Below are 25,682 nucleotides of genomic sequence, written 5' to 3' on the forward strand. Positions count from 1 at the left end.
ACGCCTGCAGGAGATGTGGTGGCATGGCTCGAGCCCTGGTTTCATGGATTCACTCCACGTCATAAATTACATTATGTTTTCAATCCTAAAGAATTCAGATTCCTGCACAATCTCTCCTGAAATGGGGGCACTAATACTTTCTCTACTCTTCTGGTCAGGACTCATCATACCTCCAATGGTCCACCATAAATGAGTGCAACTCCGGTTTAGTGTTGGATTTCTCCCTTCATACATACGTTGGTGTTGGGAATGTAGCATATATTTTTATTGTTATATTTTTTTTACATGTTCATTCTGTATGATAGTTTATTTGGGGTTGGATCGGCCTGCCTCACTTATGTAAGTCTTTAACTACCTACTAGTTACAGTTACAGACTGAAGGTTTTTTTTACTGAAGAAGACTATTCAGCTTGATCGTTTCAGTCGGTGTTATTATCTGTAGTCACAGTTTTGCCCATTACCCTTTAATCCTTCCTTATGGATCTGGACTTACGCAGATACTCCTAGGCTTGGGCCATAGTGTTACTTGCTGTTCTGTGGAGTGAGATGGGAAGAAGAATAGTCAGGTAGCCAGAACCAGGAGGGCAGAGTAAACGGGCCGGGGTCACAATGGAAAACAAATACACAAGCCGGGAGCTGAGCAGAGGACTGAACCAGAGGAGAACAAGGCTGTATCTGGAAGCTTCCGGTAATATGCTTCCAGCTTTAGTAGGGTGCGGTGCTTTCCATATGGCTGAAGTAGGGAGCAGGTTACTTCAGCTGGACAGCACACACACCCATACTGCCAGACTGGATGGTACTACTGGTTCCATGCAAACTAATCTAAGTGGCTGGACAGAGCCTGCGCCGCCCAGAACTTTTGGTCTCGTCGTCTTCTCAATCACCAGCGCCGCCTGCAGAATAAATAGGACAGCACCTGGTGACAGAAGCAGACATCGCAGGAGCAGGTCCCAGAGGATATGGGACACACCACACCATACAAAATGTCAGAAAATCACAGCAGTAGAAATTCCCATATATTGACTCCATTTTGAAAATTATGACCCTCAATGAATTAATCTTTAGAAGTTGTCACTACTTTGACTCCACAGTCACTTTCCTAAAATTAGCACACAGTAGATGTTTCAAAGTGAAAATTACTAATATGCCATTTATTGGCCAACACATAGTGCCCAGATTGTGCTCCGGGAGACACACACCGTAAATGAAGAGGGTTCTTCTCACTATAGTAATGCCAAATACATGGATGATAAATGTGGTTTGGACGCACTGCAAGGCTCAGAAGAGAGGGGGAGATCTGACTGTGGGAGAGCAGATATTGCTGGATTGGTTTATAGAAACAAAGTTGCTTTTCAAGACCCTTTGAGCCACTGATAATGTGTAAATCTCTGTTTTTCCACTGACAAATGATGGACCTGAGTGGGGACTTGTTTTTTGTGAGATGAGTAGAAGTTTTTATTGGTGCTATTTTTGCCTATATAACATTGTTTGGTGGCTTTTTATTCCATATTTGAGAGACTGAATGAACAAACAGTTGAACACCACGCTCCACTGGCTCATCCTATGAGGTTTTCTATTAGACTGTGAACTGTCATTGTCTTGGTGAATAATTCAATATTTTTTACATGAGTTGCTATTTTACAGTTTAAGTAGAAATGTTAAAAAATATATAATTCAAGGATATTTTATTCATAAATAATAATTGGTTTTATTCTTGGCAGATGACTGTACCAGGAGATCAGAGGGACAGCTGACATCTTCAGTTTTTAAATCAGATGATCTTGAGATCCCACAGGATACAATTGAAGTGAATGCCATTACTCCAGATATCCCATCATCCCTTCACAGCAAAGATCTGTCATCTGATCCTTTGAAACAGGTCCTGTCTTCTGATTCATTACCGACTACTAATGAAAATCAAAGTCGCAAAATAAGTATTAAAAAACAAACTGATACTAATTCAAAGAAGCCATTTTCACGTTCAGAATATGAAAATAGTTTTTCCCTCGAAAAGTCTTTTCTTAAACATCAAAACATTCACACAGCGGAGAAAAGATTTTTTTGTTTCAAGTGTGGGAAATGTTTTAATCAGAAATCAAATCTTGTTAATCACCAGAGAAGTCACACAAAGAAGAAGCCATTTTTTTGTTCAGAATGTGGAAAATGTTTTACAGAGAAGTCAAGGTTTATCAGACATCAGAGAACTCACACAGGGGAGAAGCCTTTTTCCTGTTTTGAATGTGAGAAATGTTTTAACCAGAAATCAGATTTGGTCAATCACCAGAGAACTCACACAGGGGAGAAGCCTTTTTCCTGTTCAGAATGTGGGAAATGTTTTAACCGTAAAGCGATTCTTGATAGCCACCAGAGAACCCACACAGGGGAGAAGCCTTTTTCATGTTCTGAATGTGGGAAATGTTTTAACCAGAAATTAGATTTGGTCTATCACACGAGAACTCACACAGGGGAGAGGCCTTTTTCCTGTTCAGAATGTGGGAAATGTTTTAACCAGAAATCAGATTTGCTTAAGCACCAGAGAACTCATACAGGGGAGAAGCCTTTTTCATGTTCAGAATGTGGGAAATGTTTTAAACAGAAATTTGATTTGGTCAATCACCAGAGAACTCACACAGGGGAGAAGCCTTTTTCCTGTTCAGAATGTGGAAAATGTTTTAACCATAAATCAGATTTGCTTAAGCACCAGAGAACTCACACAGGGGAGAAGCCTTTTTCCTGTTCAGAATGTGGGAAATGTTTTAACCGTAAAGCAATTCTTGATAGCCACCAGAGAACTCACACAGGGGAGAAGCCTTTTTCTTGTTCAGAATGTGCAAAAATTTTTAACCAGAAATCAGGTTTGGTTAAGCACCAGAGAACTCACACAGGGGAGAAACCTTTTTCCTGTTCAGAACGTGGTAAATGTTTTAACCGTAAAGAGATTCTTGATAGCCACCAGAGAACTCACACAGGGGAGAAACCTTTTTCCTGTTATGAATGTGGGAAATGTTTTAACCGTAAAGCGATTCTTCATAGCCACCAGAGAGCCCACATGGGGGAGAAGCCTTTTTCATGTTCAGAATGTGGGAAATGTTTTAACCAGAAATCAGATTTGGTCAATCACCAGAGAACTCACACAGTGGAGAAGCCTTTTCCTGTTCAGAATGTGGAAAATGTTTTAAACAGAAATCAGATTTGGGTAAGAACCAGAGAACTCATACAGGGGAGAAACCTTTTTCCTGTTCAGAATGTGGAAAATGTTTTAACCAGAAATCAAATCTGATTAAGCACCAGAGAACTCACACAGGGGAGAAGCCTTTTTCCTGTTCAGAATGTGGGAAATGTTTTAACCAGAAATCAGATGTTGTTATACACCAGAGAACCCACACAGGGGAGAAGCCTTTTTTGTGTTCAGAATGTGGAAAATGTTTTGTGAAGAAATCCTCACTTCTTAGTCACCAAAGTACTCACACAGGCGAGAAGCCATTTTCATGTTCTTAATGTGGGAAATGTTTTACACAGAAATCAACTCTTAATAAACTTCAGAGAAGTCACACAGGGGAGAAGCCTATTTAAATTCTAACCGAAAATTGTATCTTCTTAAAGGGGTTTTCCACTTCTATTGGTACAACTCCTTCTCATTCCTCATGTTTGGCCTTGTTAAAATAAAAACACTCATACAAACCTCCCGTTGCGTTGTGGTGACGTTCCATTGGTGTCACAACTCGCATTTCTGGGGCTCACATAAGGTTGTTACATCACACAATCCTGGTCCCAATCAACGCCGCCTTCGGACGTATTGAATATCAACAGGAAAGACATGGCCTGGACGTAACACGGAGAGGATGCACAAACTGAAAGCACTCTCTTCAGACAGTGTTTCTGGGGAATTATAAGCAATTTCTGGCCTTAAATATGACGTCTGATATGGGAAAGAAAGACGATATCTGAGGTTAATCTGAGGTCCTCCACCTCGGTCATCATGTCTGGTATGCAGTGTTTCTTATCGAAAGTCTTATCATCCTGCTCCGGAGCCATTACTGCCTCATCTCTGCTTGGAAAAAGAAGCAGTATTAACCCTCATGATGCCAGACAGCTCAAGCCTGTAAGTCCTGCACCATCTTCTCTCTTAATGTAGGCCTCACAAGAAAACCGCACCACAAATCTCCCTGTATTCTCACCAAAGCCCACATACTGAGCAGTGCTTGCTTCACAGGGAAATTTACTCCCCTCCCTCCGCAGCCACAGAGGATTCTGATATAGGGAACGCCATAATTGATTTATATTTCATATTGTGTCTATCCCTACTAAACAAGAGATAGAGCAATATATACAAAGGCTGAAGACCACGTACAAAACTGACATATGTCCCCTCACTTCTAGCCTATCACGGCTTACCGAGAAGGTACAGATATTCGAGGCTGATGTCGTACAAGTTGTGGCCATCAAAATGCTCAGAAACAAACACTGGATCTTCACAGCCAGCAAATAAACAGTCTGTTTAATATCATTGATGACCAAGAAAATCACAATAATATCCTGAAATCATCAATGCACAAGCGATCAGGCCAACACTGTGGACATTGTTCAATTACATCCTTGGTGACCCTATTGATAAGGAGCTGGAGATCGACAGGGCGCACCGTACATTAGGCAATCATGGCTCAGATCCTGAGCGTCCAAGGGACATTATCGGTCACATACATTTTTCCAATATAAAAGAGGCCGTTCTGAGGAAAGCAGGGGAGTTGGGTCCTGGTGATTTCAATGGAAAACGCATACAGATCTATCCTGAATGGCACTCGCTCAAAGAAGGGTATTGAAACCACTACTTGATACTCTCTAGGAAAATGGTCTGATGTACTCCTGTGGTACCCTTTCCACCTGCGAGTCCGAAAAAAAAGGAACATTGTATACTTTGAAAGATCAAAGCGACATGAGACCATTCTGTGATGTCCTGGACATTCCCAGAATCCATATATCTGATTGGCCACCTTCTCCACCATTGCCACAGAGTTTCGGCACCTCACATAAGGTTTTCAATGGATCAGGAATTTGATGGTGATGCACCCAGACGGGAAAGGAACCTGCCAATCATATGAGCTCCTGAAATGAATCTTCTTTTCCCTGATGAGAGAGACAGTTTGCAGATGCGTACTTATTTCTTTCAGAATATAATAAGATATATCTAAATAGAGTTTTAGGTGCCACTCTTCCACTATACAGAATGTCACAGTTCATATCTTAGAACGGCATTTAATTTGAGTTCACATTATATTACTGTAATATCAGGCTGTATTACTTTGCTCGCTATATATTCTGTGGTTCCCCCTAATAGGAACCCTAGGACTAAAGGTTTGACTTACGCCTGTAAAGACAACCCCCAGTTAAGGACTTGCATTGGGATCTGCTTGTTTCGTAATTTCCTAGTGTTCGATATATTCATAATCTATACCTCTTGGCCACTGAGAGGTAGACATTACTATCTACCATCTATACCTCCTCTTTGCTCTTGATCTTTCTCTCCTCCTCCTTTTTTTTCATATAATATGACACAATTCAAAACTCGTTCATTGAATGTCAGAGGACTTAATGTTCGAGAGAAAGGAGCTCAAGTGTTTTATCATATGAATAAACAACACGTTCATTTTCTCCTTCTTCAGGAGACCCACTTTAGAGGCGATCATATACTGTACCTCAGATTACTAACAGATATTATTCATCTTGGCGTCACAGTACAAATGCTGTTTTGAAGTCTAAGGTGCGGAGTATAGGCCGACACAGATCACTGCCGCATACTATTGTAGAAACACTGTCTGACACTGAGAGGAGGTATGTGTTTAAGATCTCCATCTATTCCAACAATTTGACTTTGGCAAACTTATATCTCCCTAATTGTGACCTAATTAAGACATGATGTCAATACTTAAACTAAAACATTTTCTGTAGGAGCTTATCATCATTGAAGGTGACTTTCATTTTGTCTTGGATCCTTCTTTAGAGGCGTTCCTGGGATGGAGTCACCAATCGAAATCACCCAAAAGCTTTGCTAAACGTGCTCCGGTCTTTCCAACTGGTCGATGTATGGAAGATACAACATCCAGATGTAAAGGATTATACGTATTATTCTCCTATACTCAATATGCGTAGCCGTAGAGACTTTTCATTAAATTGTCATCACTTGCTTACATGGCCACCTACATATCTGATAGGGACTGCTATATGGTCAGATCATGCTCCTGTATATTGTAATCTGACTATACCTGACTCCACCAAGGCTTCAACTGTGGGAACTTAATGATAATCTGCTGAAAGACTCACTCTGTGTCTCAGACCTTCTTGAGACTATAGACTCCTTCACAAATATGAGCATGATGAAACTGCCTTACAATTTCAATGGGAAGCTCTCAAATGCGTCCTCAGAGGGATACTAATAAAACATGGATGCCGGCTAAAAAGAGAAAGCAGCTAAAGTCTCCCATTTGCTTGAGCAGATTGATCTCCTTGGCAAACAACATAAATGATCTGTTTCCCTCCAGACATACGCAGACCTGCTTAACGCTAGAAAGCAGCTAAGGTAGTTTCATGGATGGGGTACTCGCAAATATTGTGTAATTTCAGGGCACCTACTTATGGAAGGAACCAAGCGGAAGCATCCATTCTCGGTACTAGATATGGGGCCTCCTCGAGAAAATGACCTAAAATGTCCTAAACTAAAGTTAATATATAAGGTGTGGGATAGGGGTAAAAATATTCTGGGGATTGAAAAGTACACAAACTATACTCCTTTATGGGACAACTATAACTTACCAGAGCTACAGAAACTAAATAATGTTAGTGAGTGGGTGGATAGGGGTATATGTTTGGTATCACAACTCTTAAGGAATGGATTATTCAAGAGCTTTGAACAAATAAAGGCAGATTTTAGCCTTTCACATAGGGTGCTTTATCAGTATCTGCAAATACGTCAGGCATATAACACACAACTAGAATAAACGCCATACTGATTGATCGACATCACCCGATAGATACCATTGCTACAGCGCTGGATACAGAATGTCTAATATCCCTTATTTATAGGCAGTTACTTGCCCTACATTTGGGTAAATATCCTTTGATAGTTAAGACAAAATGGGAGGAGGATGTGGGTCCTTTATCTGAGGAAACTTGGATTTGACACCGAATCTTTCATTGTCAGAGTCACAAAGATTGTCCCAAATTCTTCTCATTCATAGGGTATATAGATCCCCAAGTATTTTATTTAAAATTTTAATACAAACTGATGACACATGCCCTAGATGTGGTCAAAATGACGCCCACCTGATACATATGATGTGGGAATATTGGCGACTACTGTGGTGATCGCTCTTGTACTATCTGTATTTGGGATACAACTTCAGTTGGAACCTAAAATCTGTATCCTGAGACTCCTGGGAGAGGACGTAGACCAGACTCCCATATGGCAATAGCTAGCTCCAGAATATTATTCCAAGCCAGATCGTTGCACTACATTGGATAGACAATTCTCCCCCAATGATAACAGAACTAAAATCCAGGATAAATAACACTATGCTTGGAAAGGGAGCTTATATATCAAGAAACGCTGTCAAGAAATCCATACACATATGGAACAATGGTTAATTACCCCCGGTATTGCCTCAGAAAACCTTCTCAGAAATACTATACTGGACCGTTTGTCCATTTCCTTACAGTAAACCAGGAATTTATATCCTTATACCCAAGGTGTCAGCGAATAATAATTGTCTCAGTCCATATAATTGTCCCTTCTTAGATATATTCTTTTTCTTTTGTTGTCCCAATAGGGAAAAAAATAATCAGTCAGGAATATTTCAGACATTTATGTACAAATGTAAAATTACTATTCCAAAACCTTGTACTATAGAGCGATATTGGGATTTGTATCATTGTACACCGGTTGTCGTATTGTTACTGGTTTTTCTTTCTTTTTATTGTTTTTCTCACAATGTTTCTATAAGAAAAACAAAATGTCTGTAATTCTTTGTTTTGTTTAATAAAAACAGTCTGATTGGAAAAAGAAAGGAGCGAAGGTCATTAATAGATGAAACGTGTATAAAATACCAAGATCACATGTGAAGATACTCGTATGAATTCACAGATAAATGTGGCCGCTCATTGACAAGGAGGTTACATCCAGACATGCAAAGGACATATGTATCCAGAATAAAAGGGGCACCCGGCTATAGATTCATAACCCCACTGACATAGAGGAAGCATTTCATTGCTGTTATAGCTCACTATATAATATTTATGCACAATACCACAACATGCCACCTAATAGTCTTAAAACAAAAATTGACAAATATATTCTGGACACTGCCTTACTTTCCTTACAGACCCCCGAGCAGGAGGTACTAGACAAAGCTTTCATTGAGCAACAGATATGAGAGGCCATTAAATCATTCCCTACTGGGAAGAGCCCTGGGCCAGGTGGATTCAATAATAGATTTTATTATAAGATGTTTGCACCTGTGTTATTACCATTTTTAGCAAAAGTGTTCAATAATATCTCAGAAGACCCCTTTGCCCCCCAATCACTTGAGGCTCATATAACGGTTATATCAAAGCCCGGAAAAGAACCAAATACCTGCCCTTATATTTATCCAATATCATTAATTAATGTACACGTCAAAATATTCTCTAAAATAATTGCAACACGGCTCTCCCATTATCTACCCTCAATTGTTAGCAGCGATCAGGTTGGCTTTGTTAAGGCTAGAGAAGCTCATGATAATACAAATAAAACATTGTTGTTAATTTCCCATGCAAAAAGCCAGGGGATCCCAATGTGCCATGTTTCTGTTGACGCCATAAAAGCATTCGACACAGTGCATTGGCCTTTACTTGAAGAGCGCCCTACCACAAACTGGGTTGGGTTATTTCTTGTTATCTAAAATTCTATTCTTATACACTGACCCTAAAGTGATAGTTGGGGTAAACGGCCTTCTATCTTTCTATCGGACACATTTTCTATTAAAAATGGGACGAGGCAAGGTTGTCCCTTATGTTCCTATGATGGAACATTTAGTGGTAGCATTACATACAAATCCAGATATTAGTGGAGTTACTATAGGCTCACATCACTATAAACTAGCTCTATATTCCGATGAACTGTTGCTCTATGTTTCAAACCCAATGATCTCATTTTCCTCTATGATAAAGGATGGCTGGCTGTAGAGGACATAATTTTATATCAGGGACTGTGGGGGACATTATACTGTCAGTTGGGGGGGACATTATACTGGGAGCTGTGGGGGACATTATACTGGGAGCTGTGGGGGACATTATACCTGCGCTGTGGGATACAGTTTGGAGAGAGCAGTATGAGGGCACAGTGTGAAAAGAGACACAGAATGGATATTGAGAGAGGGCAGTGTGAAATGGCACAATATGGAGAGAGGTTAGCATGGTGGGGGGCAGTGTGGAGATATAGAGAGTGTAAGGGAAAACTAGAGAGGAGACAGCCATGGTATAGGCCATGGTTGATTAGGGCGGATGGTGTAGCGGTTATAGCTGATAATGGCAGACAATGTGGTGGGTATAGCTCATTAAGGCGGACAGTGTGGAGGCCTTATAGTATAGGAGGATTATTTAGGTCATAGGGAAAACTAGAGAGGAGACAGCCATGGTGTAGGCCATGGTTCATAAGGGCGGATGGTGTGGCGGTTATGGCCGATAATGGCAGACAATCGGATCAGACTCCTAATTCCATGTTTGTCAACTTAAGGAAACTTAAAAAAAATCATGATTTATGAAATGAAAACATGGTGGGACAAAACAACATTACGGAATTATATTGATAAAGATATGGTCCCTAGAGGACTACGGATCAAAAAACTTCCGACAACCATTTATTCCCAGCAATTTGTGGAGCAATGGAACCATTTACTTACTACATGTTCTCTAAATCTCATGTGTCTTATTGTTAAGAATGAAGAGCAAAAATGAATTGCTGTTCAATCATAAATGAATGATATTAAACTAACATTGGAGCCATATAAATCTAACAGAACATGGAGCATTTATAAGTAAAACGCAACAAACGATCACCAAATTGGAAGACAGCATTATGTCTATGAAGAAAAATAAATTCCAACGTGATAATAATGACTATACACTTAACCAGGTGTATGAATGGGGTAGATGGAGTGGAACACTACACACCCCCAAATCAATATTAATACCCCATTCATACCACAAATCTGCCTCCAAATCTCATGTTCCAGCTCCTCTGAATTTGATTCCTCTGACAATACTTTCCAGGACTCTGACTCCAACGATTCCTATCATAACCCTTCTTAGGCCGCAGTCACACTCGCGTCTTATTTTAATGCAGGAGTCGGATGAGTGTCAGGCTATTTTTCTTTCTATTGCTCTGCGAGTGTAGTGTGATTGTGCGGTCTTTTTCACATATGAGCGTATGTGATGCGAATGGCATCCGTCTGCCTTGTAATTTTCATCATGTATTTTCACTAAGATGCCTAAGAAATCCTTGTGTAGAACCCTATAAAAAGCCTCGTTTCCATGTCCCACACTGTGAGCACATATATCATCTTGGGATATTCCCCCATAATACCGCTGTAGCCTGGTTTTGAAGTATTTTTTGGCAACAACATCCCCCCGCTATTCCCCGGCCTCTCCCCTCTGTCAATCCCTTCACTGGCTCCCCATTGCCCAGAGACTCCAGTTCAAAACCCCAACCATGGCATACAAAGCCATCCAGAAACTGTCTCCTTCATACATCTGTGATCTAGTCTCCCAGTACTATACCAGCATGCAACCTCCGATCCTCATAAGATCTCCTTCTCTACTCCCCTCTTATCTCCTCTTCCCACAATCGCATACAAGATTTCTCCCGTGCATCCCCCCTACTCTGGAACTCTCTACCCCAACACATCAGACTCTCGCCTACCATGGAAGCCTTCAAAAGAAACCTGAAGACCTACCTCTTCCGACAAGCCTACTACCTGCAATAACCACCGCTCCACCACGTTACTGCATGACCTCCTCTACCCTCACCTACTGTATCCTCAGCCATTCCTTGTAGACTGTGAGCCCTCGCGGACAGGGTCCTCGCTTCTCCTGTACCAGTCGCTGACTCGTTTTGTTAAGATTATGTAAATGTTTTTGCTATGTATATCCCTATCACATGTAAAGCGCCATGGAATAAATGGCACTATAATAATAAATAATAATAATAATTCAACCTGATACAGAGCGTACCCTTTTCCACTGGGTCTTATCTTGGCGCTATGGCGAGCCCTACCCAACTGTAGCTGATCCGAGGAGGCCGCATCCAAACTGGATCCATCCACTTCTGACAAAAAGGGCCGCAAAAGGTAAGTTTAGTAGACTGTATTATGAGCTACGCTTGCATCCTCAAAAGTTTTATGACTATTGTCGGATGAGCGTATCTACATTTGACCATCTTTTGGAGCTGCTGAGGTCAGGAATATCATACCAGAATACCTCCATGCAGAGAAGTATTTATTCTTATGACACTAAGGTATTTTTGTTGTAATTTTTTTTAAATAAGAATTTGATCTCCAGGCCTATTACATGTTCACTGCCAATTTTTTAAGGTTTAAAAACGAATTAGTCTGTTGGTTTCACTATTAATTAACATTATTACAAGTCCAAATATCTATGTGTCCCGCAAGGTGTGGGAAAGACTAGTGTAACATGAAGGGATGTGGAAAGGGAGCCCTGACACTAGGGAAAGGTGGAGTGGAGACCTCCTTCCTTACCAATTGCTGCACGCGAATCTAAACCCTAAGCTCAATATAATGTTTCTTTCCTATTCGTACACTACTATAACTATAATTCCCAGCAACACTCGGCTGCCAACTCCTTTCTCTGACGCGGACAAATCAGTGAAACTGCAAATGCCACTTTGTTGATGCATATGGCAGAGGATTATCTTCTGTCAGAGCTGCAGGCACCGCAGAGCTATGATAGAAGAAACCAGCTGAGAGACCCTTCACTCTGCATGATTGACCACAGCAGGAGAACTACAGAAGCACAGATCAAAATGCAATACAGCCTGGAAGCACCGCAGAGCTATGATAGAAGAAACCAGCTGAGAGACCCTGCACTCTGCATGATGGACCAGAGCAGGAGAACTACAGAAGCACAGATCTAAATGCAATACAGCCTGGAGGCACCGCAGAGCTATGATAGAAGAAACCAGCTGAGAGACCCTGCACTCTGCATGATTGACCAGAGCAGGAGAACTACAGAAGCACAGATCTAAAGGCAATACAGCCTGCAGGCACCGCAGAGCTATGATAGAAGAAACCAGCTGAGAGACCCTGCACTCTGCATGATGGACCAGAGCAGGAGAACTACAGAAGCACAGATCTAAATGCAATACAGCCTGGAGGCACCGCAGAGCTATGATAGAAGAAACCAGCTGAGAGACCCTGCACTCTGCATGATGGACCAGAGCAGGAAAACTACAGAAGCACAGATCTAAATGCAATACAGCCTGGAGGCACCGCAGAGCTATGATAGAAGAAACCGGCTGAGAGACACTGCACTCTGCATGATGGACCAGAGCAGGAGAACTACAGAAGCTCAGATCTAAAGGCAATACAGCCTGGAGGCACCGCAGAGCTATGATAGAAGAAAACCAGCTGAGAGACCCTGCACTCTGCATGATGGACCAAAGCAGGAGAACTACAGAAGCACAGATCTAAAGGCAATACAGCCTGGAGGCACCGCAGAGCTATGATAGAAGAAACCAGCTGAGAGACCCTGCACTCTGCATGATGGACCAGAGCAGGAGAACTACAGAAGCACAGATCTAAAGGCAATACAGCCTGGAGGCACCGCAGAGCTATGATAGAAGAAACCAGCTGAGACACCCTGCACTCTGCATGATTGACCAGAGCAGGAGAACTACAGAAGCACAGATCTAAATGCAATACAGCCTGGAGGCACCGCAAAGCTATGATAGAAGAAACCAGCTGAGAGACCCTGCACTCTGCATGATGGACCAGAGCAGGAGAACTACAGAAGCACAGATCTAAAGGCAATACAGCCTGGAGGCACCGCAGAGCTATGATAGAAGAAACCAGCTGAGAGACCCTGCACTCTGCATGATGGACCAAAGCAGGAGAACTACAGAAGCACAGATCTAAAGGCAATACAGCCTGGAGGCACCGCAGAGCTATGATAGAAGAAACCAGCTGAGAGACCCTGCACTCTGCATGATGGACCAGAGCAGGAGAACTACAGAAGCACAGATCTAAATGCAATACAGCCTGGAGGCACCGCAAAGCTATGATAGAAGAAACCAGCTGAGAGACCCTGCACTCTGCATGATGGACCAGAGCAGGAGGACTACAGAAGCACAGATCTAAAGGCAATACAGCCTGGAGGCACCGCAGAGCTATGATAGAAGAAACCAGCTGAGAGACCCTGCACTCTGCATGATTGACCAGAGCAGGAGAACTATAGAAGCACAGATCTAAATGCAATACAGCCTGGAGGCACCGCAGAGCTATGATAGAAGAAACCAGCTGAGAGACCCTGCACTCTGCATGATGGACCAGAGCAGGAGAACTACAGAAGCACAGATCTAAATGCAGTACAGCCTGGAGGCACCGCAGAGCTATGATAGAAGGAAACCAGCTGAGAGACACTGCACTCTGCATGATGGACCAGAGCAGGAGAACTACAGAAGCACAGATCTAAAGGCAATACAGCCTGGAGGCACCGCAGAGCTATGATAGAAGAAACCAGCTGAGAGACCCTGCACTCTGCATGATGGACCAGAGCAGGAGAACTACAGAAGCTCAGATCTAAAGGCAATACAGCCTGGAGGCACCGCAGAGCTATGATAGAAGAAAACCAGCTGTGAGACCCTGCACTCTGCATGATGGACCAGAGCAGGAGAACTACAGAAGCACAGATCTAAATGCAATACAGCCTGGAGGCCCCGCTGAGCTATGATAGAAGAAACCAGCTGAGAGACCCTGCACTCTGCATGATGGACCAGAGCAGGAGAACTACAGAAGCACAGATCTAAAGGCAATACAGCCTGGAGGCACCGCAGAGCTATGATAGAAGAAAACCAGCTGAGAGACCCTGCACTCTGCATGATGGACCAGAGCAGGAGAACTACAGAAGCACAGATCTAAAGGCAATACAGCCTGGAGGCACCGCAGAGCTATGATAGAAGAAAACCAGCTGAGAGACCCTGCACTCTGCATGATGGACCAGAGCAGGAGAACTACAGAAGCACAGATCTAAAGGCAATACAGCCTGGAGGCACCGCAGAGCTATGATAGAAGAAACCAGCTGAGAGACCCTGCACTCTGCATGATGGACCAGAGCAGGAGAACTGCAGAAGCACAGATCTAAAGGCAATACAGCCTGGAGGCACCGCAGAGCTATGATAGAAGAAAACCAGCTGAGAGACCCTGCACTCTGCATGATGGACCAGAGCAGGAGAACTACAGAAGCTCAGATCTAAAGGCAATACAGCCTGTAGGCACCGCAGAGCTATGATAGAAGAAACCAGCTGAGGGACCCTGCACTCTGCATGATGGACCAGAGCAGGAGAACTGCAGAAGCACAGATCTAAAGGCAATACAGCCTGGAGGCACCGCAGAGCTATGATAGAAGGAACCAGCTGAGAGACCCTGCACTCTGCATGATGGACCAGAGCAGGAGAACTACAGAAGCTCAGATCTAAAGGCAATACAGCCTGGAGGCACCGCAGAGCTATGATAGAAGAAACCAGCTGAGAGACCCTGCACTCTGCATGATGGACCAGAGCAGGAGAACTACAGAAGCTCAGATCTAAAGGCAATACAGCCTGGAGGCACCGCAGAGCTATGATAGAAGAAACCAGCTGTGAGACCCTGCACTCTGCCTGATGGACCAGAGCAGGAGAACTACAGAAGCACAGATCTAAATGCAATACAGCCTGGAGGCACCGCAGAGCTATGATAGAAGGAAACCAGCTGAGAGACCCTGCACTCTGCATGATGGACCAGAGCAGGAGAACTACAGAAGCACAGATCTAAAGGCTATACAGCCTGGAGGCACCGCAGAGCTATGATAGAAGAAACCAGCTGAGAGACCCTGCACTCTGCATGATGGACCAGAGCAGGAGAACTACAGAAGCACAGATCTAAATGCAATACAGCCTGGAGGCACCTCAGAGCTATGATAGAAGAAAACCAGCTGAGAGACCCTGCACTCTGCATGATGCACCAGAGCAGGAGAACTACAGAAGCACAGATCTAAATGCAATACAGCCTGGAGGCACCTCAGAGCTATGATAGAATAAAACCAGCTGAGAGACCCTGCACTCTGCATGATGGACCACAGCAGGAGAACTACAGAAGCACAGATCTAAAGGCAATACAGCCTGGAGGCAACGCAGAGCTATGATAGAAGAAACCGGCTGAGAGACACTGCACTCTGCATGATGGACCAGAGCAGGAGAACTACAGAAGCTCAGATCTAAATGCAATACAGCCTGGAGACACCGCAGAGCTATGATAGAAGAAAACCAGCTGAGAGACCCTGCACTCTGCATGATTGACCAGAGCAGGAGGACTACAGAAGCTCAGATCTAAATGCAATACAGCCTGGAGGCACCGCAGAGCTATGATAGAAGAAACCAGCTGAGAGACCCTGCACTCTGCATGATTGACCAGAGCAGGAGAACTACAGAAGCACAGATCTAAAGGCAATACAGCCTGGAGGCACCGCAGAGCTATGATAGAAGAAACCAGCTGAGAGACCCTACACTCTGCATGATGGACCAGAGCAGGAGAACTAAAGAAGCACAGATCTAAAGGCAATACAGCCTGGAGGCACCGCAGAGCTATGATAGAAGAAACCAGCTGAGAGACCCTGCACTCTGCATGATGGACCAGAGCAGGAGAACTACAGAAGCACAGATCTAAAGGCAATACAGCCTGGAGGCACCGCAGAGCTATGATAGAAGAAACCAGCTGAGAGACCCTACACTCTGCATGATGGACCAGAGCAGGAGAACTAAAGAAGCACAGATCTAAAGGCAATACTGCCTGGAGGCACTGCAGAGCTATGATAGAAGAAACCAGCTGAGAGACCCTGCACTCTGCATGATGGACCAGAGCAGGAGAACTACAGAAGCTCAGATCTAAAGGCAATACTGCCTGGAGGCACTGCAGAGCTATGATAGAAGAAACCAGCTGAGAGACCCTGCACTCTGCATGATGGACCAGAGCAGGAGAACTACAGAAGCACAGATCTAAATGCAATACAGCCTGGAGGCACCGCAGAGCTATGATAGAAGAAACCAGCTGAGAGACCCTGCACTCTGCATGATTGACCAGAGTAGGAGAACTACAGAAGCACAGATCTAAATGCAATACAGCCTGGAGGCACCGCAGAGCTATGATAGAAGAAACCCAGCTGAGAGACCCTGCACTCTGCATGATGGACCAGAGCAGCAGAACTACAGAAGCACAGATCTAAATGCAATACAGCCTGGAGGCACCGCAGAGCTATGATAGAAGAAACCGGCTGAGAGACACTGCACTCTGCATGATGGACCAGAGCAGGAGAACTACAGAAGCACAGATCTAAATGCAATACAGCCTGGAGGCACCGCAGAGCTATGATAGAAGAAACCAGCTGAGAGACCCTGCACTCTGCATGATGGACCAGAGCAGGAGAACTACAGAAGCACAGATCTAAAGGCAATACAGCCTGGAGGCACCGCAGAGCTATGATAGAAGAAACCAGCTGAGGGACCCTGCACTCTGCATGATGGACCAGAGCAGCAGAACTACAGAAGCACAGATCTAAAGGCAATACAGCCTGCAGGCACCGCAGAGCTATGATAGAAGAAAACCAGCTGAGAGACCCTGCACTCTGCATGATTGACCAGAGCAGGAGAACTACAGAAGCACAGATCTAAAGGCAATACAGCCTGGAGGCACCGCAGAGCTATGATAGAAGAAACCAGCTGAGAGACCCTGCACTCTGCATGATGGACCAGAGCATGAGAACTACAGAAGCACAGATCTAAAGGCAATACAGCCTGGAGGCACCGCAGAGCTATGATAGAAGAAAACCAGCTGAGAGACCCTGCACTCTGCATGATGGACCACAGCAGGAGAACTACAGAAGCACAGATCTAAAGGCAATACAGCCTGGAGGCACCGCAGAGCTATGATAGAAGAAACCAGCTGAGAGACCCTGCACTCTGCATGATGGACCAGAGCATGAGAACTACAGAAGCACAGATCTAAAGGCAATACAGCCTGGAGGCACCGCAGAGCTATGATAGAAGAAAACCAGCTGAGAGACCCTGCACTCTGCATGATGGACCACAGCAGGAGAACTACAGAAGCTCAGATCTAAATGCAATACAGCCTGGAGGCACCGCAGAGCTATGATAGAAGAAACCGGCTGAGAGACCCTGCACTCTGCATGATGGACCAGAGCAGGAGAACTACAGAAGCACAGATCTAAAGGCAATACAGCCTGGAGGCACCGCAGAGCTATGATAGAAGAAACCAACTGAGAGACCCTGCACTCTGCATGATGGACCAGAGCAGGAGAACTACAGAAGCACAGATCTAAAGGCAATACAGCCTGGAGGCACCGCAGAGCTATGATAGAAGAAACCGGCTGAGAGACCCTGCACTCTGCATGATTGACCAGAGCAGGAGAACTACAGAAGCACAGATCTAAATGCAATACAGCCTGCAGGCACCGCAGAGCTATGATAGAAGAAACCAACTGAGAGACCCTGCACTCTGCATGATGGACCAGAGCAGGAGAACTACAGAAGCACAGATCTAAAGGCAATACAGCCTGGAGGCACCGCAGAGCTATGATAGAAGAAACCAGCTGAGGGACCCTGCACTCTGCATGATTGACCAGAGCAGGAGAACTACAGAAGCTCAGATCTAAAGGCAATACAGCCTGGAGGCACCTCAGAGCTATGATAGAATAAAACCAGCTGAGAGACCCTGCACTCTGCATGATGGACCAGAGCAGGAGAACTACAGAAGCACAGATCTAAAGACAATACAGCCTGTAGGCACCGCAGAGCTATGATAGAAGAAAACCAGCTGAGAGACCCTGCACTCTGCATGATTGACCACAGCAGGAGAACTACAGAAGCACAGATCTAAATGCAGTACAGCCTGGAGGCACCGCAGAGCTGTGATAGAAGAAACCAGCTGAGAGACCCTACACTCTGCATGATGGACCAGAGCAGGAGAACTAAAGAAGCACAGATCTAAAGGCAATACAGCCTGGAGGCACCGCAGAGCTATGATAGAAGAAACCAGCTGAGAGACCCTACACTCTGCATGATGGACCAGAGCAGGAGAACTAAAGAAGCACAGATCTAAAGGCAATACAGCCTGGAGGCACCGCAGAGCTATGATAGAAGAAACCAGCTGAGAGACCCTGCACTCTGCATGATGGACCAGAGCAGAACTACAGAAGCTGAGATCTAAAGGCAATACAGCCTGGAGGCACCGCAGAGCTATGATAGAAGAAACCAGCTGAGAGACCCTGAACTCTGCATGATTGACCAGAGCAGGAGAACTACAGAAGCACAGATCTAAAGGCAATACAGCCTGGAGGCACCGCAGAGCTATGATAGAAGAAACCCAGCTGAGAGACCCTGCACTCTGCATGATTGACCACAGCAGGAGAACTACAGAAGCACAGATCTAAAGGCAATACAGCCTGGAGGCACCGCAGAGCTATGATAGAAGAAACCAGCTGAGAGACCCTGCACTCTGCATGATGGACCAGAGCAGGAAAACTACAGAAGCTCAGATCTAAAGGCAATACAGCCTGCAGGCACCGCAGAGCTATGATAGAAGAAACCAGCTGAGGGACCCTGCACTCTGCATGATGGACCAGAGCTGGAGAACTACAGAAGCTCAGATCTAAAGGCAATACAGCCTGGAGGCACCGCAGAGCTATGATAGAAGAAACCAGCTGAGAGACCCTGCACTCTGCATGATTGACCAGAGCAGGAGAACTACAGAAGCACAGATCTAAATGCAATACAGCCTGCAGGCACCACAGAGCTATGATACAAGAAACCAGCTGAGAGACCCTGCACTCTGCATGATTGACCAGAGCAGGAGAACTACAGAAGCACAGATCTAAATGCAATACAGCCTGGAGGCACCGCAGAGCTATGATAGAAGAAAACCAGCTGAGAGACCCTGCACTCTGCATGATGGACCAGAGCAGGAGAACTACAGAAACACAGATCTAAAGGCAATACAGCCTGGAGGCACCGCAGAGCTATGATAGAAGAAACCAGCTGAGAGACCCTGAACTCTGCATGATTGACCAGAGCAGGAGAACTACAGAAGCACAGATCTAAATGCAATACAGCCTGGAGGCACCGCAGAGCTATGATAGAAGAAAACCAGCTGAGAGACCCTGCACTCTGCATGATGGACCAGAGCAGGAGAACTACAGAAACACAGATCTAAAGGCAATACAGCCTGGAGGCACCGCAGAGCTATGATAGAAGAAACCAGCTGAGAGACCCTGAACTCTGCATGATTGACCAGAGCAGGAGAACTACAGAAGCACAGATCTAAAGGCAATACAGCCTGCAGGCACCGCAGAGCTATGATAGAAGAAACCAGCTGAGAGACCCTGAACTCTGCATGATTGACCAGAGCAGGAGAACTACAGAAGCACAGATCTAAATGCAATACAGCCTGGAGGCACCGCAGAGCTATGATAGAAGAAACCAGCTGAGAGACCCTGCACTCTGCATGATTGACCACAGCAGGAGAACTACAGAAGCTCAGATCTAAAGGCAATACAGCCTGGAGGCACCACAGAGCTATGATAGAAGAAACCAGCTGAGAGACCCTGCACTCTGCATGATGGACCAGAGCAGAACTACAGAAGCACAGATCTAAAGGCAATACAGCCTGGAGGCACCGCAGAGCTATGGTAGAAGAAACCGGCTGAGAGACCCTGCACTCTGCATGATTGACCACAGCAGGAGAACTACAGAAGCACAGATCTAAAGGCAATACAGCCTGGAGGCACCGCAGAGCTATGATAGAAGAAACCAGCTGAGAGACCCTGCACTCTGCATGATGGACCAGAGCAGGAAAACTACAGAAGCTCAGATCTAAAGGCAATACAGCCTGCAGGCACCGCAGAGCTATGATAGAAGAAACCAGCTGAGGGACCCTGCACTCTGCATGATGGACCAGAGCTGGAGAACTACAGAAGCTCAGATCTAAAGGCAATACAGCCTGCAGGCACCGCAGAGCTATGATAGAAGAAAACCAGCTGAGAGACCCTGCACTCTGCATGATGGACCAGAGCAGAACTACAGAAGCACAGATCTAAAGGCAATACAGCCTGGAGGCACCGCAGAGCTATGGTAGAAGAAACCGGCTGAGAGACCCTGCACTCTGCATGATGGACCAGAGCAGAACTACAGAAGCACAGATCTAAAGGCAATACAGCCTGGAGGCACCGCAGAGCTATGGTAGAAGAAACCGGCTGAGAGACCCTGCACTCTGCATGATTGACCACAGCAGGAGAACTACAGAAGCACAGATCTAAAGGCAATACAGCCTGGAGGCACCGCAGAGCTATGATAGAAGAAACCAGCTGAGAGACCCTGCACTCTGCATGATGGACCAGAGCAGGAAAACTACAGAAGCTCAGATCTAAAGGCAATACAGCCTGCAGGCACCGCAGAGCTATGATAGAAGAAACCAGCTGAGAGACCCTGCACTCTGCATGATGGACCAGAGCAGGAAAACTACAGAAGCTCAGATCTAAAGGCAATACAGCCTGGAGGCACCGCAGAGCTATGATAGAAGAAACCAGCTGAGAGACCCTGCACTCTGCATGATGGACCAGAGCAGGAGAACTACAGAAGCACAGATCTAAAGGCAATACAGCCTGCAGGCACCGCAGAGCTATGATAGAAGAAACCAGCTGAGGGACCCTGCACTCTGCATGATGGACCAGAGCTGGAGAACTACAGAAGCTCAGATCTAAAGGCAATACAGCCTGCATGCACTACAGAGCTATGATAGAAGGAAACCAGCTGAGAGACCCTGCACACTGCATGATTGACCAGAGCAGGAGAACTACAGAAGCACAGATCTAAAGGCAATACAGCCTGCAGGCACCGCAGAGCTATGATAGAAGAAACCAGCTGAGGGACCCTGCACTCTGCATGATGGACCAGAGCAGGAGAACTACAGAAGCACAGATCTAAATGCAATACAGCCTAGAGGCACCGCAGAGCTATGATAGAAGAAACCAGCTGAGAGACCCTGCACTCTGCATGATTGACCAGAGCAGGAGAACTACAGAAGCACAGATCTAAATGCAATACAGCCTGGAGACACCGCAGAGCTATGATAGAAGAAAACCAGCTGAGAGACCCTGCACTCTGCATGATTGACCAGAGCAGGAGAACTACAGAAGCACAGATCTAAAGGCAATACAGCCTGGAGGCACCGCAGAGCTATGATAGAAGAAAACCAGCTGAGAGACCCTGCATTCTGCATGATTGACCAGAGCAGGAGAACTACAGAAGCACAGATCTAAATGCAATACAGCCTGGAGGCACCGCAGAGCTATTGTAGCACCCTGAGGATTCGGCTGCTACAGGAGTATTGCACCTCAACCCAGAGGTGTGATATTCCACTCCCGGGCAAGGATGGAGTGTGGAACTGAGCTCGGTAGGCTGCATGCACTACACACATCCCATTTCCGAGGAGCAGACCGACGGTACTCCCACTTAGAAATGTGCAGGTACGACCGAGTCTGTTCCTGGCTGGAGTGGGAGGGGGGTGGTACATCCCAAGTAGTGTAGGGGCAGATAGGGGGAGCAGCCTGGGTAAAGTTAGGAGCTCATTGGGTGCTGGGCACCTGAGCTCACACATAGAGGGTGTATATAAGGTGGGCACCAACTAAGATCAGGGTCAGATGCAGAGGATCAGATGCAGAGAGTCAGTCAGCTGCAGAGAACAAGTCAGGAGCAGAGGAGAGAAGAAAGACAAAGACCCAGAGTGAGAGAGGAGAAAAGAGAGAGACCCAGAGCACAGAAGAGAAGGACTCTGAGATCCCAACTAAAAGCACCGGGTGAAGAGTCGGCATCAGGGTACCGGAACCCAAGCTGGTGGGGGTAAAAACATTCCCCAGCCAGAGACCGGAGACCGTGGGCAGCGTCTGCCATGGTCACCCATCTCATCCACCCCGAAGGCACACCACATGAAGGGTCAGGGAACCCAGGGCCAAGGGTGTCCCAACAGAAGGCCCGAGGGAGCTGGACCTAGGTGGATTACTGGTGGGGACGGCCAGAGAACGGGACAGAAAGAGAGCTCAGGGCCACGCTCCGGACTTGTTTGGGGGTTGGCTGGATCCAGGACCTGGTGGACGCAGCACGGCTCGGGTGGTCACTAGCAGCTGGAGTGACCAGTACAACATCTGCAGTAAGTAAACACCCTTAACTGCACAACCCGACTCTGTCTTCACTGCCGTCTGCACTACACCACCACAACCCCCATCCTCTGCGCCTGTCCCCTCTGAGGCTATACCCCTCCCGTTGGGGGTTATCCCACCAAGCTGCGCATCCACCATCAGCCTCAGCGGAACCTGCTGCAGCGGCGGCCCCAGTGACCGCATCACAACGGGTGGCGTAGTCGACACAAAAGAACTCTTAATAACATCTGTAGGACTGCCACATAACACTGAGCTTGACGCCCTGGGCACGGGGCCGGGTCACAGCCGCTCGGAGACTACAACCCCCCATCTGATCCGGTGCCGGGTATTCCCCTCAAAAAGGAATATGTCCCAGGGGGCGCGTCAACTTTGGCGTAGTCGGCAGGATTACGTGCCCGCAACACCCGGGTACTGCGTGCCTGAAGAAAAGTGCAAGTTTACCTCAGAAAGAAGTCTCCCGCCGGTTCCGGAGGGTCCACGCCATCGGACCCCATCACAGGTCGTTTCCCGCCGATTGTCCGCCATTTCCAGCTTGTTCCCGCCATCTGCAGAGTTTCCCGCCACTGGGCGACGCTTCCCGCCAAATCCGAAGATTTCCCGCCTTGGAAGAGCAGCGGACGCCATTATGGGCGTGCCAAAGGAGGGCAAGAGGCCGCCTCCCATCGTGGGCCGGGACAGAAAATGGCGCCAAAAGTGGAAACCGCCCCCACCAACAGAGACTGTGATGCTGGAGGTGTCTGTCAGCGTGAAAGAACTACCCCTGGAGCTGACAGTCACCGAGTTGCCCCGGGACCGCCCTCGAAGTGGGAGGAGACGAAAGAAAAGAACAAAGATGGGTGCCGCCTGGAGCAGTCTGGAGCGAGCGCACCCGGAGGCAGGAAGCCTGGAGAAGAGTAGCAGAGAAGCTCACCCGGAGATGTCCAGAGAGCAGAGCAGCACCGGCCCGCTGGCCAGGAGCCTGCTGGAAGAAGAGCAGAGCAGCACCGACCCGTTGGTCAGGAGCCTGCTGGACACCACGACCCCACTAGGCCTAGTGGAGGTCCTTTCACAGCTCCCCCGAGACCGGGAGTGTGCACAGACTGCCCTGGAGGGCCTCGCACGGAGGATGGCCCGGGTACAGCGCGAGATATTGGCGGAATGGAGCCGGGAGATGGCCCAGCAAGCTGAGACCAGTCAACGGAGCACGCTACCCTGGAAGAGGAAACAGACCGCCTCTGAGGATGGCGCGGGAGGACCAAAGGCCGGAGACGGCGCCGAGAAGGGAGCCGGACGCAAGGAGGCAGGTAAAGGGGACGCCTATACCCCAAGCCGGGAAACCGCCCACCTGCCCCAGCTCCCCGTCGCAGAGCCCGAAAGTCCCCCTGCTGTGCCCGTAAACGCCATGTCACCGACGCAGACTAGGCCCCAACCGGAAGCCGCCGCCGCGACCCCTGTGACGTCACACGTCTCGACCCCGAGCGTGACCAAGCAGGAAGTACCACCAGCCTGGTCGCAGGGCCTAGAATTCCCGGGCGTCGCAACACCAACAGCGCCCCCTACCTCTGCGGAGCCTCCGGCCTGGTCGCAAGGCCAGGTAGCCAAGGGCGCCGCCGTATTAACGGTGCCCTTCACCTTCCAGGTGCCCCAGGCCTGGCCGCAAGGCCTGGGCAACCCGGGCGCCACCACCACCGCGCCCGCACCCGTAAAACCAAGGGTGCCGCGTCTGGGAGAGGACTTGTTTGCCCAGCACACGTGGCCGGACGGGCAGCCTTTCATCTGGCCCCAGAAGTATTACGAACTGGAGCACCAGAGGAGGGTTGGGGCCATGTGTGCACCCCTGATTCCGGCTCCGAAGCCCGTAATAAGGATCTCGCCCCCGCTAGCGGAAGCACAGTTTGAGTGGGACCCCACCGGAGAAGATCTAATGGGGTTCACTCAGGAAACTAGGGCAGCTGCAGCAGAGCGTGCGGAGTGCTGCCGCCAACAGCTCGAGGAGTTTGCTAGGGAGCGGAGAGAGAGGCGGGTCCGGGAACAACAGGCCCAAATAAGGAGCGCCGAGCAAAAGAGCCGGACCAGGAGGGACCCCCGTGCAGCGCACAGTCCCCGTACCACCGGGACTGTAATCAAGTTTAACCAGCAGCACGGGTGGGGCTTCATCAGAGACAACAACACCCCCGGCGACGTCTTTGTCACGCGCAGAGACGTGGAGTCCCATCTGCCGGAGGGGCACAGAGGTCGTGACCTCTACATCGGAGACGAGGTCACCTTCACCCGGCACAAGTGTGCCAAAGGACCTTACGCCCTCCACGTACACCGCCTGACGGAGGAGGAGTTGCGGTGCGAGGAGGAGGAGCAAGAGGACCCGGACGGGTCTGAAGTTACAACCAGCTGTAAGCAAAGAGCAGGAGGAAGACGCCGTTGAGTGCGGCAGAGAAGTGATGTAAATAGTTACCCGACCGGGTACCAAAGAAACTGTTGATACTTATATATAGTCCCCGTTGGGACCAGCTGAGTGAACTGTTTACCCTTAATCCCACAGGCTGAGGACTGTGAGCAGCCATTCCCTTCCCTCTACCTGGCCGAGGACTGAGAGCGGCCAACTTCCCCTGTATATAGTTGCGCGTCCTAAAGCGCCCCCTACCGGTTTTATAGGAAAACCAGTTTTTCTAAGAGACTGTCGCACTTTTCCCGGACACACGTTGCACAGTGTCCGGAGGAGGAACCTGAAACAAGAGACGACGAGAATGTTATATGAAAAGTTTTATATATATAATGTTTTATATGTTTTATTATGTTTATATGAAAAAAAAAAAATTTGTATGTTTTGGTGATGTTTTATGTCTTACAGCCCGAGGACGTGCTGTGATTTACCAGGGGGGAATGTAGCACCCTGAGGATTCGGCTGCTACAGGAGTATTGCACCTCAACCCAGAGGTGTGATATTCCACTCCCGGGCAAGGATGGAGTGTGGAACTGAGCTCGGTAGGCTGCATGCACTACACACATCCCATTTCCGAGGAGCAGACCGACGGTACTCCCACTTAGAAATGTGCAGGTACGACCGAGTCTGTTCCTGGCTGGAGTGGGAGGGGGGTGGTACATCCCAAGTAGTGTAGGGGCAGATAGGGGGAGCAGCCTGGGTAAAGTTAGGAGCTCATTGGGTGCTGGGCACCTGAGCTCAC

At 47.2% G+C, this 25,682-nt stretch overlaps 1 protein-coding gene across 2 annotated transcripts in view; it reads left to right on the forward strand.

Annotated features, from left to right (window-relative positions):
- The window catches only part of LOC141213686 (uncharacterized), a 104,762-nt gene extending 96,842 nt beyond the window's left edge, over positions 1-7,920 (forward strand). For both annotated transcript variants that reach the window (XM_073665288.1, XM_073665287.1), the window contains exon 7: positions 1,722-7,920. In XM_073665288.1, the coding sequence (XP_073521389.1) occupies positions 1,722-3,280 (1,559 nt within the window). In that variant the 3' untranslated portion in view covers positions 3,281-7,920. The remainder of the gene's footprint in view (positions 1-1,721) is intronic.
- The last annotated feature ends 17,762 nt before the right edge of the window (positions 7,921-25,682 follow it).

This window comes from Phyllobates terribilis, unplaced genomic scaffold (assembly GCF_046119375.1).
Source record: "Phyllobates terribilis strain yellow unplaced genomic scaffold, ASM4611937v1 Scaffold_207__1_contigs__length_3498100, whole genome shotgun sequence".
Classification (NCBI taxonomy): domain Eukaryota; kingdom Metazoa; phylum Chordata; class Amphibia; order Anura; family Dendrobatidae; genus Phyllobates; species Phyllobates terribilis.